The following is a 15,541-nucleotide window of genomic DNA, read 5'->3' as shown; positions in this document are numbered from 1 at the left end:
AGTAACTTTGGTGCAGCGAATGTCTACGTTGAAAACAGACGAGGGTTTTTAAAAATATCTTTAAACCCTCACCTTTTTTTTTTTTTTTTTTTTTGGTTTGAATACCGTAAACCCTCACTTATTATCAATTATCAGGCGATACAACACAGCAGAACCAGATAAGGTACTGACCCTTAGAGTCAGAGGCGCGGAGATATGGCTTGTTATTGTAACAGATCCCTCATCTCTTCAAAACTCGACCCGTGTTCTCCCTTTTCTTCTTCTTCTCCGCGTCTTGCTTTTCATCGCAACTCATCTGTTTTACTCGGTGGTGGTATCAAGCTGCATGACTCCTCTACAATTAGCAAGAAAGCACAACTATCACCTCTTTCATTTTCTGCCTCGTTCCGAAACCACATTTGTAGAGCTGCTGATTACAAATTTCCTGACCCAATTCCCGAATTTGCTGATTCTGTAAGCTTCCCTATTACTGTTCTTTCTTGTGCTCTCATTGTCCTGTTTGGTGAATTACCTGATTCTGATAAAGGCTTTTCTGGGTTCAGGAGACACAGAAGTTTAGGACCCATCTGCTCAACAAGCTTGCCAAGAAAGATATGTTTGGAGATTCACTTGAAGACGTTGTAGGAATCTGCACCGAGGTGATGCTCTCTTTTACTTTGTCAAGTTTCCTTTTTCCATTTTAAACTTCTTGTGATGATTGTATAGAATTTGGTTTCAGTGAGAAGACAGAGTTGTTGGTCAACATATATTTTCTGTTGGCGCGTTGTTTTTTTTTTTTTCCCCGATTTGTGATTCATTTTTTCATTTTGGTAAATATATGACTCGATTCTTCCATATCTGGTTTGGACCTCTTTTGTGCACCAGAAGAAGATTAGAAATGAGGAACATCAAATTTTGTAGATGTCTCATCATATATTCTACTTGTGGTTAAAAGTTAATTGTGAGTTTCACTGCACTGAAGCATGAAAGTCGTTATTTAGATGACTTGTAGAAATCATTTGATCACAAAAGGTCTTATTCATTAGTCTATTTATTGGCAACTAGTCTCTGAAAATAAATAAAGTGCAACCAGTTCCTCTAGATGTACATTGGGAATGCCTCTGGCAGCTGGTGGATGGCGGGATGCTAGCCCCGTCGTATATTATTCATATAGAAAGCACCCAGTTGTAAGAGGGATCTTAACTATGATAAAGGAAAATTGAGAGATCACCTAAACCTACACTTGTGGTGTTTTTGGACAAACAGAAGAGAGAAATAGTATATGGAGTTATCAAATGCAGAGGCACTTTCACAAGTATAGAAATTGTCATTTGTTTAATAATTTAACTCTAAAAATTTCTTTAGGAAAAAACACTTCTGTATTCTGCAGGGTCCCTCTGCATTTTGCAATGCACAAGAACTATGGTCATGTAAAGTTGTGGTCAGTGATCTGTTCTTTGGTAAGGTTTTTTCGATTAAAATAATTGGAGTGACCCAAAATGTAGAAGTAACCTCTATAAGACAATAAAAAATTCATAACTTCGGGCATATCAATTTGCACTTTTCACTAAAGGCCATAAGAGTTTCCTCTTGAGTTTCAACAGGCTTCTTCAAATTGTTATTATCATTATCAGAATAAGTAGAGAAATAGAAAATTAAAATGGGGACAAGATAGAAATATTCCCATTAATTGCTGCAAAGAATCATCCATACTAATGTTGCCAAATGAAATTGGTGATATTTAATATTTTTTAATTAAAAGATGAACTGATTGATGCTCCTCGAACAGATATGTATTAAGACAAGAAGACAAAGTGTAAAATTAAAAGGTAGTTGCAGGTTTTATTTCTTCAGAAAGAAGTTAATTTTATTTTTAATGTAGAGACTGAAAACTGTCACAGTGTTCTAGATTTATTTATGGTGCTTTCACTTGGTTTTGATAAAGATTTTACACTCTGTGACAATTATATTGCAGGTGGCACAGTTTCAGCAAATTGCATGTACCCAAGTTACTAACCATAGAATGACTGTGTTATTCTCTGTTGACACAGGAGTACATCTTTAGACAGTAAATTCGTTCCACACCCCCCCCACCCCCCAAAGAAAAATATATATATCTGGTCTCCACCATGTAACTCAAGATTTTTGTATGTTAGCTGTACATTTGCTTGATTTTTTTGCTTTATGTTGCTTGATTGTTTTTCTTGTTGCCGAATGGCTCCTGACTACTTGATGCACTGTTGTGCGGACAAGTTAACAGATTCTTGACCTTGTTGTATTTTATTATTTTTAATAGATATTCAACACCTTCTTGCACAGTGAGTACGGTGGTCCTGGAACACTCTTAGTCCTCCCATTCATTGACATGGCTGATACTTTAAATGAACGAGGATTGCCTGGAGGGCCACAAGCTGCTCGTGCAGCTGTGAAATGGGCTCAGAGACATGTCGACAAGGACTGGAAGGAATGGACTGGGGATAGTGATTAAAACAAAAACTTTCATCTCATGCTTAACATAGATTTTGATATCGTTTATGTACGTTTTTGGAGCTCATTGAGGAAAATTTTACCCTTGTCAGTATCTGTTAACTGAGAAGTCCATGCAAAATCTGAAGATGAAGAGGGAAATTATGGTTCGAGCTAGCTTTGCAGTGGTAGTGACTTCCGAAAGTGGGGATAATAGATGTGTTCAGTCGGAATCTTAATCACTGTGGAAGTATTTGGTCTTTTGCTTCTCAACTTTCAGCCTGTTATAATTCATATTATGTTTGTTACCAAGAGCGCTCATCAACTTTGGTTTTGGTGGGACTGTATCGGTGATAACGCTTTGTCTCAATCAATTAACTTTATTTTTCCTCGTGGTGGACTGGTCTAAAAATCTAAAAGAAAAATCTTAAGATTCGAAAACGAGAATGCAGTACGTTAACTGAGATGCATAGTTTTGACAGCAAGAGGTTCAAAACGAAGCCATTAGATCTGTGACAGTTATTTACTTCTTAAAGCATCACTCCTTCCGTCTGATTACCCCACTCGTTTATGTAAATGGTGCACTTGGTTATTTTTGGGTCCATTGACCGGATGGAACATACATGTGATTATCATGGATGGTTCCCACAACAGTTGGCAGTTCATCAGACGCGTAAGTTGAACGAAATGGATTTCAAGTCAAAGCATGCACATATCCCACATCGTATGGAGAGACAACTGAATTCAAGACGAGCTACTATATAAACGGTAGGTACCCTCAATGACAAACCACGCAGCCGCGCGGTGAGCACAGAGCGAACTATTCTTTCGCCTTTTACTAAAGAATACCGTGTGCTCGCCGCTGAAAGCGGCATACGCCAATTTTTGGAGGGTTTTCCTGAAATTAGGTTAACCCCTACAAATTTAGATCAAGATTTCTACTAACTGTTGTGATACCTGGTGAAATTGGGTTACCCCAATAAGTTTAGCTGGAGATTTCTACTACTCTTTTGATACCTGCCTGGTGCTCCACGGTTGTGATATGATTTCTACAGCTATAAAAACTTTATACAGAGCGCTGATGTGCTAGACGCATGAAAAAGAAAACAAATGATGTGTTTGTATTACGTAATAGGGACCCAGACTTGAAATCTGTAACCATAGCATTTCAAATTTAAAGTACTGTCAAAAAGTGAAAACTGGAGAATTCATCACATAAAAAAACATATGTTTGGGTTGTGTGCTGGTATGTTGAAACGAACATTGAGCTGTATCAAAGATCTATCATCCATTCAAAGCTCTCAAGTTTTGGGTTAATAAGCTACCCCTAAAGAGGACAAAGTATTTACAATTCTACATCCTAGCATCTTTTTTCAGGAAATGTCAAAAATACTTCTTAAACAAAAGAAAGAGCGTGGACAACTGATCAACTCCGACCCAGCATCTCGTCTCTGTCTATAAAACGTTCTAAGAGCTCTTTTTCCTTCAAAACTAAGCAATCTTCACTCTTCCCAAACCAGTGATAGCGTTGTTTGGCTATGTAGTCATAGACAGCATCCCTTAAGGGCCTTGGTATTATCAACAATGAGCTTAAAGCAGAGTACGGAAGTGGCAGGTGTGACAGCACTTTCAGTGCAGCTGCAAATCATACACACTTGAAACATTATCATCTCAAGGAAAACAGGGGTAAAAAGTAGTGTTATAAAGTGACAAAATTTCAATCATCAATCATATGTAAAAAAGCTGGAACGAACATTCAAAAGTACACCCTCCAATGTTCCTGTCCAGATTGTGAAAAAAATGTGTTAAATCCAAAGAAAACACAAAAACATAAAACTATATAATCAACAAAAATGAAGTGTAAGCAAGGTCTATACGCATCATTCGTCCTTTCCCACATTTTGACTGGAAAACAGTCCACCGCAAAGGAAAGTAAGTGTTGAGGGCTTGAGGCTCAAGGATTAGGATTCGGTGACCAAGTGTAGCTCTCTCAAACATACATATAATACAATATCAAAGACTTCAAAATGTAATGTTATAAAAAACTGTCATTACATTCTCCAAGCACAAGCAGACTTCTTCCTTCCCTTAATGAAAAGACAAAGAAAAAAAGGATGGTGTGGGCTTGTGGCCTCTTGATCCAACAGCCTCTTAACCCTTTAAGAGTTAAAGTTAAAAAGTATAGTTTATTTGCCATCAACTATTTGCACAGATAATTATATTGGCCCTGTTTGATATGGAGGTTTGGCAGCCGTAATTTTTTTGATAAAAAGATATAATATCTTTTAAAGTGTTTAGTAAACACTAGCATTGTCAAAATTATTATGTTTACTAGCTTGTCAAAATTATTATGTTTAAAAGGCATATTTACTCTACACTATTAACTTTTATTTCATAGTTACAACCTTTTTTGCACAGCAGCTCTAACTTCAAGTTATAACATCTCAATACCAAATAGGGTCATAATGCACCAAAGAATGAGGACAATATTTTAGACTATATTTATGATTCATAACTAAATGGTAAATGATGTATTTGACTTGTAGTCTTCGTTCAACTTTGGTCATTTAGTGAAGAAAAATCCATATAACCCAAATATGAATGACTTTTAGTCTCCTGGCTTCCCATTTACAGTGATTCCCCATCCCCCACCTACAGAAGAAACTCAGAATAGTGATTCTGAATCAATAAACTCAGAACTTCAACTATTGATATGCAGGGAATATCTAACAATGCAACAAATTCTTAACGACATCATTATTATGTAACTAAAAAGGGAATACATTTCAATAGATCCAACTTCATAAATAGGGCCATGGGATAACAAATAGAGCTAGCTATCACATAAATACACCCAACCAACTTGAAACCATGTTCTTATAGCGATGCCCATATTGCAATAGAAGAATTTAGAGAGTAGCACAACTTCCTTCTATTTTTCATGCTACAGAATCAAGTGCACAAAATATAATATGGACAAAGCCAAAAAATTGTAGACACATGTATAATGTTTGAGAACATACCAGTAGATGCTTGATGGTATAAACCTGGGCCTTCAACAAACAAAAAGCGACGGAGGACATCCTCTCTGTCAAGACCACACAATCTCAAGTATGGTTCAGCAGCTTGAGATTGGAGACAACAGAATTTAATCTTTCTATACTTGTCAGCTCGAATTACCCATTTGACCCCTGTAAAGTTAATATGGTGAGGATATAAGAAACTAACTTTTCCCACTGCATTTTAAGAAAGTAGACTTTAATGAAAAAATAATGGTTACCGGGAAAGCCAACATAACTGACTGAAATCAAACAGATATGTCAAGAAAATAAGGAAATAAAAAGACAGTTTCAACAAGGTTAGAATGTTGTTTGTGATGATTTCCAGACTGTTCTAATGGAAAAGAAGCCCGACGAAATGCCAAGAAGAACAAGCACTCGAGACCCATTTGAAATCTGTTGAAAGCCAGATCAATGGTTGCTATTTGCCATTAGAATTTTGATCCCATCATAAATTCTTTGAAAGAAGCTCACTGATAACCATTTCATTTGTCTAAAAGAAAAAATGGCAGATTTACATTTTGGAAAATACCAATGTCCAGAATGTATTCAAATGTCTATACCAGGCAATAATCTGCTACATTTCTAAAATAGCTGAAGAGAGTACAGACCGGTTGAATATAAGGAAATATAACAATAATACCTCGGAATCTTAGAGAGGCTGAGAATCCACTTGCTGATATTCCAATGTAAATCCTCAGACAAATGACAATGCAAGCAAACACATGGAGATACAGAAAATAGAATTGAATGTCCATCTTCACATTAAAACAAAATCCCAACCCAAAAAGACAAAGAACTCAAAGAAAGAAACCAAACAACAAAGTAAGCAACAAAACAAGAAGTGGGGTCAGTTATTCTTGTCTTATGAAATGAAATGAAATAAAATTAAGAACCAAAAGGCCAAATGACAACAAAGAATGATTAGTTAAGGCCATGTTTACAAGTAACAAAACAACACCCAGATAAGCATTTCGATCATAAGAACAAAAACAACACATACCTCCGTGGCAAAGATGGCAAACGCCGTCATAGATAACAACACCTGGCTGAAGGAGAGAAGGCTCCATCGCAGGCTTGACAGTAGAAGAAACCGGTGGTTCAGTGTACACCAGATCGTCGGCCCCAGTAACGTCGGCGACATCGGCGGCCACCCCTGGAACGACGTCGGCTGGTGAAGGAAACAGAGTTTTCAAAGAAGATGATAACGGAGCCGCATATGCTTTTGAGAAGTTTCGAGCTTGTCTAATCAACATAATTGTTCTGCTCCCTCAAACTCGGCGAATCCTTTTTACGTCATTTCCTTCTCGTTTTCGTTTGGTTTTTGCTTGCACTGCATCAACTGCAGGTAATTTGGTACTTTTCGTGGCGCCCAAGTCGGTACACTCTCTCTCTCCCTCGCAAAAACAGATCGTCAATTTTGGAAAATAAATAAATGGGTTATTTCCACTCACCCTCAAATGTTTTAATAATTTTCACTTTAAACCCAAATGTTTCGATAAGTTTCAACGTACCCTCATTTCTGTTAATTTGACCATTATTTTTAAAGGAATTATTTAAAATTTAATTAAATGTTAGAAATATCCCTTATCTTTAATTAGAAAAGAATTAAATGACATAAATTTTAATTCAATAATTGATATCTACATTAAAAATTCTTAATTACAAGTAATTAAATAATAATTTAATTTATTAAATAAATTTAATTTGTTATTATCGGTATGAACTTCCAAATTAACGGATTTGGGTACAGGTAGAAATGATGCAGTAAAAATGTTGAAACATTTGGAGGTAGGGCAGACTTAATCCTAAATAAATAAATAAAGGTTCTTCAGGTCTGCCGTGCCATTGGAGGTTTTGCTTTTACTAGAAAATATTTTATAGTAATTACCCGTATTTGCGTCTAGCGTCTGATTTTGTCTACTCCGATCCATCCGACCCCTTATCTCAATATCATTCCAAAATTTAATCAGATCGTTGTCAATCTTTGGCCCCTTTTTTTTTTTTTTTCAATTAATTACATTTCGATAAGGGGTCTAAATTCTCAAAATAAAAAGTGCGCTAAATAAATAATCAGAGATAAACGTAGTATTATTTTGATGTTGAGGTACTCGAGACCGGTTTAAAGACAAAATAGTCCACATAAAAAATTAGATCAATGCTTTTTTGGGAAAATGATAGTAACCAATTCAACAGATGTTAGTTACTATACGAATTGAAAATTTCCTTTTCTTATCTCATTCCAGCAGCTGATCTCAGGTGAGGTTTATCATCAATTGGTATTCTCTATCGTCAAATTGTGAAAACAAAATAAAGCCCCTCAAGGGCTCGCTCAGGTTGTTTGACCTCCTGTTACCACCACCAGGTGCAGTTTCAGAAAACCCTATCCATTTACCGAGTGAGTTGAATTCTGAGAATGGCCAATATCACCTACATAGAGAATAAATTTTTAGCCCAAAGAGTAAAGGGTAATGATGCATTTGCTGGATCTCAATGCATATGTGTTGTCAAACAAACCTGAAACGTATTCAACAGCCGACCACCGTATGCACTATATCACGCACTCCTCTGCAACTTCACCATCTGGGACAACAGATAGAGCTGATTAAGTATTCACGGATTGATTGAAGCAATGAGAATGGCATAATGGTTAAGTAATTATGTAAGCCTCACCAGCAAGACCGACAGCCAAGGTTGCTTGAGCATCAGCCTCAGAGTTCAGGTTCTTCCAAATGTGCAAAGAAAATGTCAGAAACTTGTGCGGAAAAAGGAAAAAGCAGCAGCAAGAACCTTTATAACTAATGCACATGAATCTATGAGAGGAATAAAGACATTATCTTGTACTAATCGATAAGAACCATTAGGCACAAAAACTATAGTCACCCTTAGAACATGAGATATCTGGAACGAAAGAAATTTATCCTTCAGTCTCCGGGCCTCCCCACATAGTTTAGCCATGCCCTGGTGTTTGGTCTTCCATGAACCTGCAACCTGTGTTGAGAAGCAAGGAAAAGGAGAAGAAAACAATGAGGTATTCAATCGGAATATGGTGAAATGTTGTCATCAATGAGCCAATCATAAAGTCCAATTTCTTTTTTTTTTCCTTTTTATAAAGGAAACACAACCTGCATACAGACAAGTTTGGAATCTCCTTGGACACGGATATTGGAAAAGCCTTTTTCAAGAGCATATTTCAATCCCAAAATCAAGCCTCGATATTCAGCAACATTACTTGTTGCTATGCCCACACCCTCTCGCAACTTACAAATCTGTTCAAAAAACATGTTAAACAGATAAATACGTTAAAGAAATGAACTGATTCACAAGAGGGAGTGTGACTGCATACCAAACTTCCATCATCAGTTCGCAACACGGCTGCCGCACCAGCCGGTCCAGGATTTCCCTTTGATGCACCATCAAATTCAATAACGCAGGAACGCTGCAAAAAAGTAACCAAATTGTAACTAGATACTATATTGGAGACACCTCCAATAAAGGAACCAGCATAATGCAAGCATCAACTTGGTACAAAAATTAAAAGACATTTCCAAAATACCTCCACATTTTAGCTCTATCTACTATAGCAACTGTGGGAGGGTAAGACTTGTGTAAGTACAAAGGATGGGCCCAGAGGCCAGAAAAGGACTTGCAATAAAGTCACTCTAGCAAATGTAACATTTTATCTTTATGCAGAAATGAAAATATACTTACATGATAAGATGCTGCTTTGGACTCAGCGTCAAGATCCAACTTGACATGCTTTCTCAAAGGATCCGCTAAAACGGACGTTGAACCAAGTTCATACTGCATCAGATTAAGAATAATACGAAAAAATAAATAAATATGACCAAGAAAATGTTCACCAAAATATTCTCCAGAGCATGAAAAGGTTGTTCACTAGTAATGGGCAAATGCAGGATGAAGGGGTGTTTCAGGATACAGTCTTAGACTTTAGCATTTCACATAAAGTGGCTACTCTTACAAATAGAGCACCAAGGACAAGCACTTGCACTCATCAGTCCAGTAGTTTTGTCTTCACACCAGCCAATGGTATCTATATTTTATTTTATGACGTAAGATTTAATACACATTTTAAGCATTAGAAAATCAGCATACACAGCAATGATATTACTGCAGATTTTGCATCATAAACCATGAGCAATTCAGCACAACATTTAGATAAAACTCAACAATTTAAAGAGAAAAAAGGAGATACAACTGAAACGTTTACCAAGCCTCTATCTGAGCAATTAATTTGTTCTATTCTTCAACAAGGATGCACTAGTTCAGAAAATACTTTGTCTACCAGCTTACCCCAATCTCTGGTTCGATCGTATCCTGTGGTCTCTTTTTAGATGTTGGATCCTGAAACAAAAACATTTTGAGTCACCAATCTCAATATTCTTGCCGTGGCAAGGTTGACAATAAGTTCTTAAACTGAGAACATGAACTTGTTACGTACAGAAACAAAGGGAATATCAGCCTAATAACCCAAAAAAAAAAAGATAACATGTTTATGACAGTAAAACAAAAATACTGTTCAGATCAGTTTTCAGGCTATCGTTTTTACAGTGTAAAAGCTCAAAGCCAAATGACCTCCCCAAATGCATGTTGCAGAATTCCCTTACTGAGAAATCAAGCATGTCAATGAGATCAAGTAGTGTAAGATTATGAATAAAGGGGATGCCCAATTCAACACCTCAAATCATGACCGGACTCGGTGACCTAGAACTGGGGATCTTAAACTGGCATGCCAAATAACTCATGAAACCAGGAACTTGGTAGGGCAGCGACCCATCCAAAGGGAGAAAAGACTAAAGGAGTTTGCATCAAGAACTAGAGCTAATCATTTCTATTCAATATAAAAATGATGACAAACTTAATTTTATCTTAGAGGTCTTTGATCATCTTACCTGCAAAGTGCAAGGCATAAGCGAGCCAAAAAGATCCTCAGTCAGATCTGCAGCTCTGATAGTGTAGAGAGCATTCTTAAGCCCATGAGATGCGAGGTACTCCTCAGTGCCTTTAGGCAAAGCGTTACCCTTGTACACACTGACAGGAGGATGGCATATCTATAACATAAAACATGATCAAGGGTAAGAAAAATGCATCTATCTATTTCGAAGTCCTAAAAGTACCTTCAAAATTTAATAGAGATAAATCCAAAGAATATCAAGACCCAAAAAAAAAAGGACTGTTTTCCACAAAACAGATTGACATCCACCAAAGTACATGGTCTTACTCATTGAGAACTCCCAGCAAATTTATCAAAGTATAATGTTGACAAAATTTATGAAAGAAAAATGATCAGTGTACTCCAAATTTCAAAATCTGAAAGCACCATACCACAAACTTAGTAGCCTGCTGGTGCATCTGGAGTGATTCTCCCCCCCCCCAAAAAAAAAATACCACAATTTCAAGCAAGAATGCACCTGAAATTGCTTTATAAAAGAGCATTATTTATCAAGTGATCTTCCAAAGGGCACTTGAAGCGCTTTCCAACATAAAACAGTATTCATAATAAGCATTTATCGATTGCTTCATAAGTTGCAGCCCCACATAGCAAAAATGCATTGAGAAGAAAAAAAAAAATCACATTTCAACATTGTGAAAGATAATGCCAAAGGCAGTCTATCTAAAAACAGGAGAAAGATCACAACGTATTGATAAACCGCAAACAATAACTTCACAAACCATGGTGAAAGAAATGAAAACTAAAAAGGAGAATTACCGAAGATCCAAGTTGAGCCTGACATTCGGTGAAGCTTTTGTAAACACCGACAAGATCCCCTTTCCGCACAACAAAAAACTCATCTTTGCCTTGCTTCATCTGTGGTTCAGTCTTTAATTTGCGTGACCGAGGCTTTTTAGCACTGGAAGAGTAACACTGAAGACGAAACCGTGTAACCAAAAACTCTAAATTGACAGATTTATTACCCAGATGCCCATAATTTATTTTCAGTGGATTGTAGTATGACTGATAATGCAAATTACTTCTACCAATAAAATTACGAGTCCCTCGAAGTATAGCCGCAGAATATGAAGCCACATGCGACAAGCAATTCATCAGCAGATTTTTAAATTTTCTGGAAGCGGAAAAAAAAAAAACCTATATATATGTCTCGGAATTTGCCGAGTAAGGTGAAGAAGAAGCAAAAAGGAAAGAAAGAAAGAAAGATTTTGGTAGTTAAGGGACCGGGTTAACTGACGTAACGTACCGACTGCAGCAGTCCATGACTCTTATCAAACTCTGCAAATGCAAATATTACAAAGCCAACTGAGAAATTACCTGGTTAAGGGTAACTTTTTCACAATATGACATCCGGATAAATATCTTACGGATCTGGGTTAAACCCGCAACTTGGGATATCCAGATCCGGATGTTTTATTGACATATAGGGTTGGCTGACGTAACGCACCGGAGACATATTATAGGAATGATTTTTAAAATTCGTTAAACCATCAATTCATTTTATTATTATTATTATTATTATTATCATTTTTTTTAAAGAAGTTAAACAGATTTATTTAAGGTGCATTTGGCTCCACCCCTATATTTTAATGGAAACCTTAAAGTTTAAGTTCAATAAACAAAATTAAAAGTACTATTTTGACATTTAATTAAGACTAAAAAGGCACTTCCATACACAAATAGAAGGAACAAACCAATGCCGGGTCCTAATGCATGATGTTAACAAAAGATGATCAAAGACACTGTCATCGTTTGTTGGAGAGATCATCAAGATTTATAAACAGAGCACTAATCCGAACTCAATCCCGGTAAATATCAAACATATAATAATAGTAATAATAAATGTACACACTTATAAGTTGTTAGTTCCCTTCCTTCGCTGTTGAAGCAGCTTTTACTGCATATTTTGAGAACACTTCTGTCAGCACAGCCTTCTCCTTGACCTTTAATCTGCATAATAGTAAACAGAACAATTATGCTAAGAAAACAATATTAACCAAACAAATTAATTCCGGATCAATAGCAAAATGCAGAAAGGTTACCTCTTTGCAGAACCTGGAATATTCAACTTTGGAACCTTTTTCACTTTTCCTTTCGCGGTTAGCTTTTTCTCAATTGCCTGGATTTTCTTTCGCTGATTTGCGGACGATGAATCAGTAGCAGATTTCTTAGCTTGTTTCGTGTTATTACTGCCATTCAACTCGGATACAGTTACAAATTCTAGGTCCTCTCTAACTTCCTCTAATTCTGCAAAGTCGAGCTCATCATCTGGCTCAAAGCCATCAGAAACCGCTTCCATCACTGAACCATAGGAGTCTTCATTGTCATCAAAATGAGCACCCGGGTCTTCTTCGAAGCCATTAACTTTTATTTTAGGATAACCGCTGGTGTCATTAGAAGAATGACCATCAACAGAATTGGAAGAACTCGAATTCACCATCTCACATCTTATCTGCTTCTGAACTTTGCCAAATGCTATAATTTCTCTGGAAAATAATTGCACAAACCTGAACGGAGACCAATCATATTTTCAGTTAAATTTGTTCTAGCTCTACTCATTAAGTGTTGACCAATTAACCCTTAGTACTCAGTTACGAGAATCACAGAATGCTCTCTGCCGTCCAGAGAACGCTTTGATAATCATTAATGTCCATGGGATGTAGTGTTCAATTAAAATACATGCCTAACAACTCCTGGCCAAGTTGTTCAGACTTTAGTTTAAAAATAATGATTGCAGTCCTATTTACAAGTATTGTTTCAGCATTTGAGTCCTTGAGATACTTATTTATTCTAACAACAAACTTCAGTTCTGTAAAAGTAAAGAATTTTTACCATGGTTAGGTGCCCAAAGACTTAAAACTCAGTTCTCTCAGTCCAGACTCATTGAGTGAGAAGAGGGTAGATGCATATGCAAACAATATGTACTGCAAATTCCCCATCTTGAATTCTTGATGGATTAAAGCAAAATTGAACCCAGAGATATCATAAGAACAAAGATTTGTTTGTTCACTCAAACCAAGATGCAAGCAAGAGCCCAGAGGAGCAATTAGTTTGTAGTTTACCATACCTAGTTGCATAGTCCTCTGACTCGAAATCAACAAAAGCAAAGCCCTTGCAGATAGGATCCTTAGTCTTCTTGTTTCCAGAGACTACTGGTATTATGTTAATTATACCAGGGACTCCTTTAAAAGCCGATTTCAGATCTCTGTGGATGTTCTTTTTCTTAGGAAGGTTGAACAAACGTACACGGATACCACTTGGCATATCTTCAGGTTCTGCAAAACTCAAGTATAGTACTGAAAAGTCAGACTAAAGTAGGTATGGAGAAGCAAAAAGAACATAGTGCGATTTGCATCATTAAAGAAGAAATAATATTCATTAAATTAATTTGGTGAACTGAAGATGAAATCAATTCTCCCCACATTGTGAGAACAGAAGTCCTCCAAAGATGTCCACACTATCTATTTACAAGCCACATGTGAATGGTACAAAGGGAAAGAAGATGTTGATATAATATCTTCACCAATTGGGAACACAGCGAAGTAGCATTAGAGCAACCAATAAGGATCTGGTTTAGCAAAAGTTTTATGATAATTCAATTGAGAATTGAGATACTCGCAAAATGGGGCTGGTTAACTGCCTCAGCTTGTATCATTGATGCAGAAGCAAAAATAATAATCTCCCAAAATTCTGTAATGTCCCTGCTATTCATTAATATTTTTGCCCTGATATTGAAAGAGTTGAATACATCTTCTCTGGTGTGAAAAAATCACTCTGTTAAATTGGCGAAGTAATTTGATTTCATTTTCCAAAACTTGCCCACAAACCAGGCCAAAGAAATATATTCATTAGCATAGCCATTATCGGTAAAACCAATCCCAAGAGGAGAAAACACTGATATTGCAATTGACAGTCAACTATTACTCCTTTAACAGGATAAATATAAAGTCTGATGCTCAACCCTTCAAAGGAAATAGATTCCAAGTTTTAGTTTGTACTCAATCGAACCAAGTTTTGTATAAAATATAAATTAGACAAGGATTACTCCTGCATTTTGCTCTCTTTTTTCGATGACATGCTAAGTTCTTCACTATTACTTTTTAATACATAACATTGAACAAGCGAATCAAAACCAAAAATGTTTCAATAAACACAAAAGAAAGCCAACTTCACAGTAAAACATTCCCATAACTCAAGAAAAGAAAATTTAATTGAACAAAAACTAACCTTTCTTCTTTGGCTCATCTTTTTTGGGACTAGGCTTTAAAAGCTCATTCTCAAGCTTATTAATATTAGCCATCTGCGCTTCTCTACTCTGCTGTATTTCTTGAAGCAACTTATCTTCAATAGAAGTATCGTACACTTTGCCTTCACCGAAACCACATGGCTTATTCTCCAGCCACCTCCTCATCTTCCCAAACGATATCATCATTCCCTCATCCTCATCATTATCAGCGTCGTCTTCATCAAAATCATCAAAGTCATCAGAATCAGAACCGTCCGATTCAACTACTTCACTCCCACCCTTTATCCACTTATTTTTTACAGCAGAGACACATAACAAGGACAGCCCATTGTGTATTGTCTTGAAACCGAGTCGTGCCTGTTGGGTTTGTTGTGGAGAAGATACAAACATTGCGTTTTTGGAAATGAATGGGGAGAGGGGATTAGGTAACGCCAAATTGGGCTTCTTTGGTGGTAAAAGTGATGCTGAATCAAAGAGTGAAACTGTTCCGACATTTATCATCCTTTCTTGTTGCTGCAAGACTGCAAGTTCGTGCTCCATCCCCCGCTTGCCACTTCTAACACCTGAGAGCTACGGTAATTATTGCTTTATATATAAAATTATATGCTCATTCTAACGGTTCGGTGTCGTGGTGTAGTTGGTTATCACGTCAGTCTAACACACTGAAGGTCTCCGGTTCGAGTCCGGGCGACGCCAAAACCACCTGTATCGAATATGCGAAGTAACTTTTTAAATAAAATTCAAAATCCCTATGAAAAAAATGTGGAATTCTAGCACTCTTTCAAAATGTATGAAATTTCTAATTCGCAATCCGTTTTC

At 36.7% G+C, this 15,541-nt stretch overlaps 3 protein-coding genes and 2 non-coding genes across 5 annotated transcripts; 3 read left to right on the top strand and 2 right to left on the bottom strand.

Annotated features, from left to right (window-relative positions):
* Positions 1-119: 119 nt before the first annotated feature.
* LOC18045196 (protein PLASTID REDOX INSENSITIVE 2, chloroplastic) lies at positions 120-2,832 on the top strand. Its single transcript, XM_006438409.2, has 3 exons — positions 120-453; positions 543-638; positions 2,276-2,832. Exons 1-3 carry the CDS (start codon positions 196-198, stop codon positions 2,465-2,467), a joined length of 546 nt encoding a protein of 181 aa, XP_006438472.1. The 5' UTR covers positions 120-195; the 3' UTR covers positions 2,468-2,832.
* Positions 2,833-3,227: 395 nt separating this feature from the next.
* LOC18045707 lies at positions 3,228-11,787 on the bottom strand. The gene is made up of 12 exons (XM_024186324.1): positions 11,236-11,787; positions 10,418-10,576; positions 9,819-9,869; positions 9,216-9,308; positions 8,851-8,943; positions 8,630-8,773; positions 8,388-8,495; positions 8,178-8,229; positions 8,069-8,087; positions 6,508-6,767; positions 5,469-5,636; positions 3,228-4,083 (listed from the first exon to the last, which is right to left on the bottom strand). The coding sequence occupies exons 1-12, from the start codon at positions 11,569-11,571 to the stop codon at positions 3,872-3,874; spliced, it is 1,695 nt and encodes a 564-aa protein (XP_024042092.1). The 5' UTR covers positions 11,572-11,787; the 3' UTR covers positions 3,228-3,871.
* Positions 3,241-3,353, top strand: LOC112099342. Its single transcript, XR_002906146.1, has one exon. It is a non-coding gene; the product is annotated as a U5 spliceosomal RNA (small nuclear RNA).
* A 440-nt stretch (positions 11,788-12,227) lies between the features above and the next one.
* LOC18045706 lies at positions 12,228-15,262 on the bottom strand. Its single transcript, XM_006438403.2, has 4 exons — positions 14,704-15,262; positions 13,544-13,751; positions 12,519-12,983; positions 12,228-12,426 (listed from the first exon to the last, which is right to left on the bottom strand). Exons 1-4 carry the CDS (start codon positions 15,260-15,262, stop codon positions 12,339-12,341), a joined length of 1,320 nt encoding a protein of 439 aa, XP_006438466.1. The 3' UTR covers positions 12,228-12,338.
* Positions 15,263-15,344: 82 nt separating this feature from the next.
* On the top strand, positions 15,345-15,418 carry TRNAV-AAC. Its single transcript has one exon. It is a non-coding gene; the product is annotated as a tRNA-Val (tRNA).
* Positions 15,419-15,541: the final 123 nt, after the last annotated feature.

This window comes from Citrus clementina, unplaced genomic scaffold, assembly GCF_000493195.1.
Source record: "Citrus clementina cultivar Clemenules unplaced genomic scaffold, Citrus_clementina_v1.0 scaffold_4, whole genome shotgun sequence".
Taxonomy (NCBI): domain Eukaryota; kingdom Viridiplantae; phylum Streptophyta; class Magnoliopsida; order Sapindales; family Rutaceae; genus Citrus; species Citrus x clementina.
Note: the sequence above shows the minus strand (reverse complement) of the source record. Positions and strands in the feature narration are given on the sequence as shown.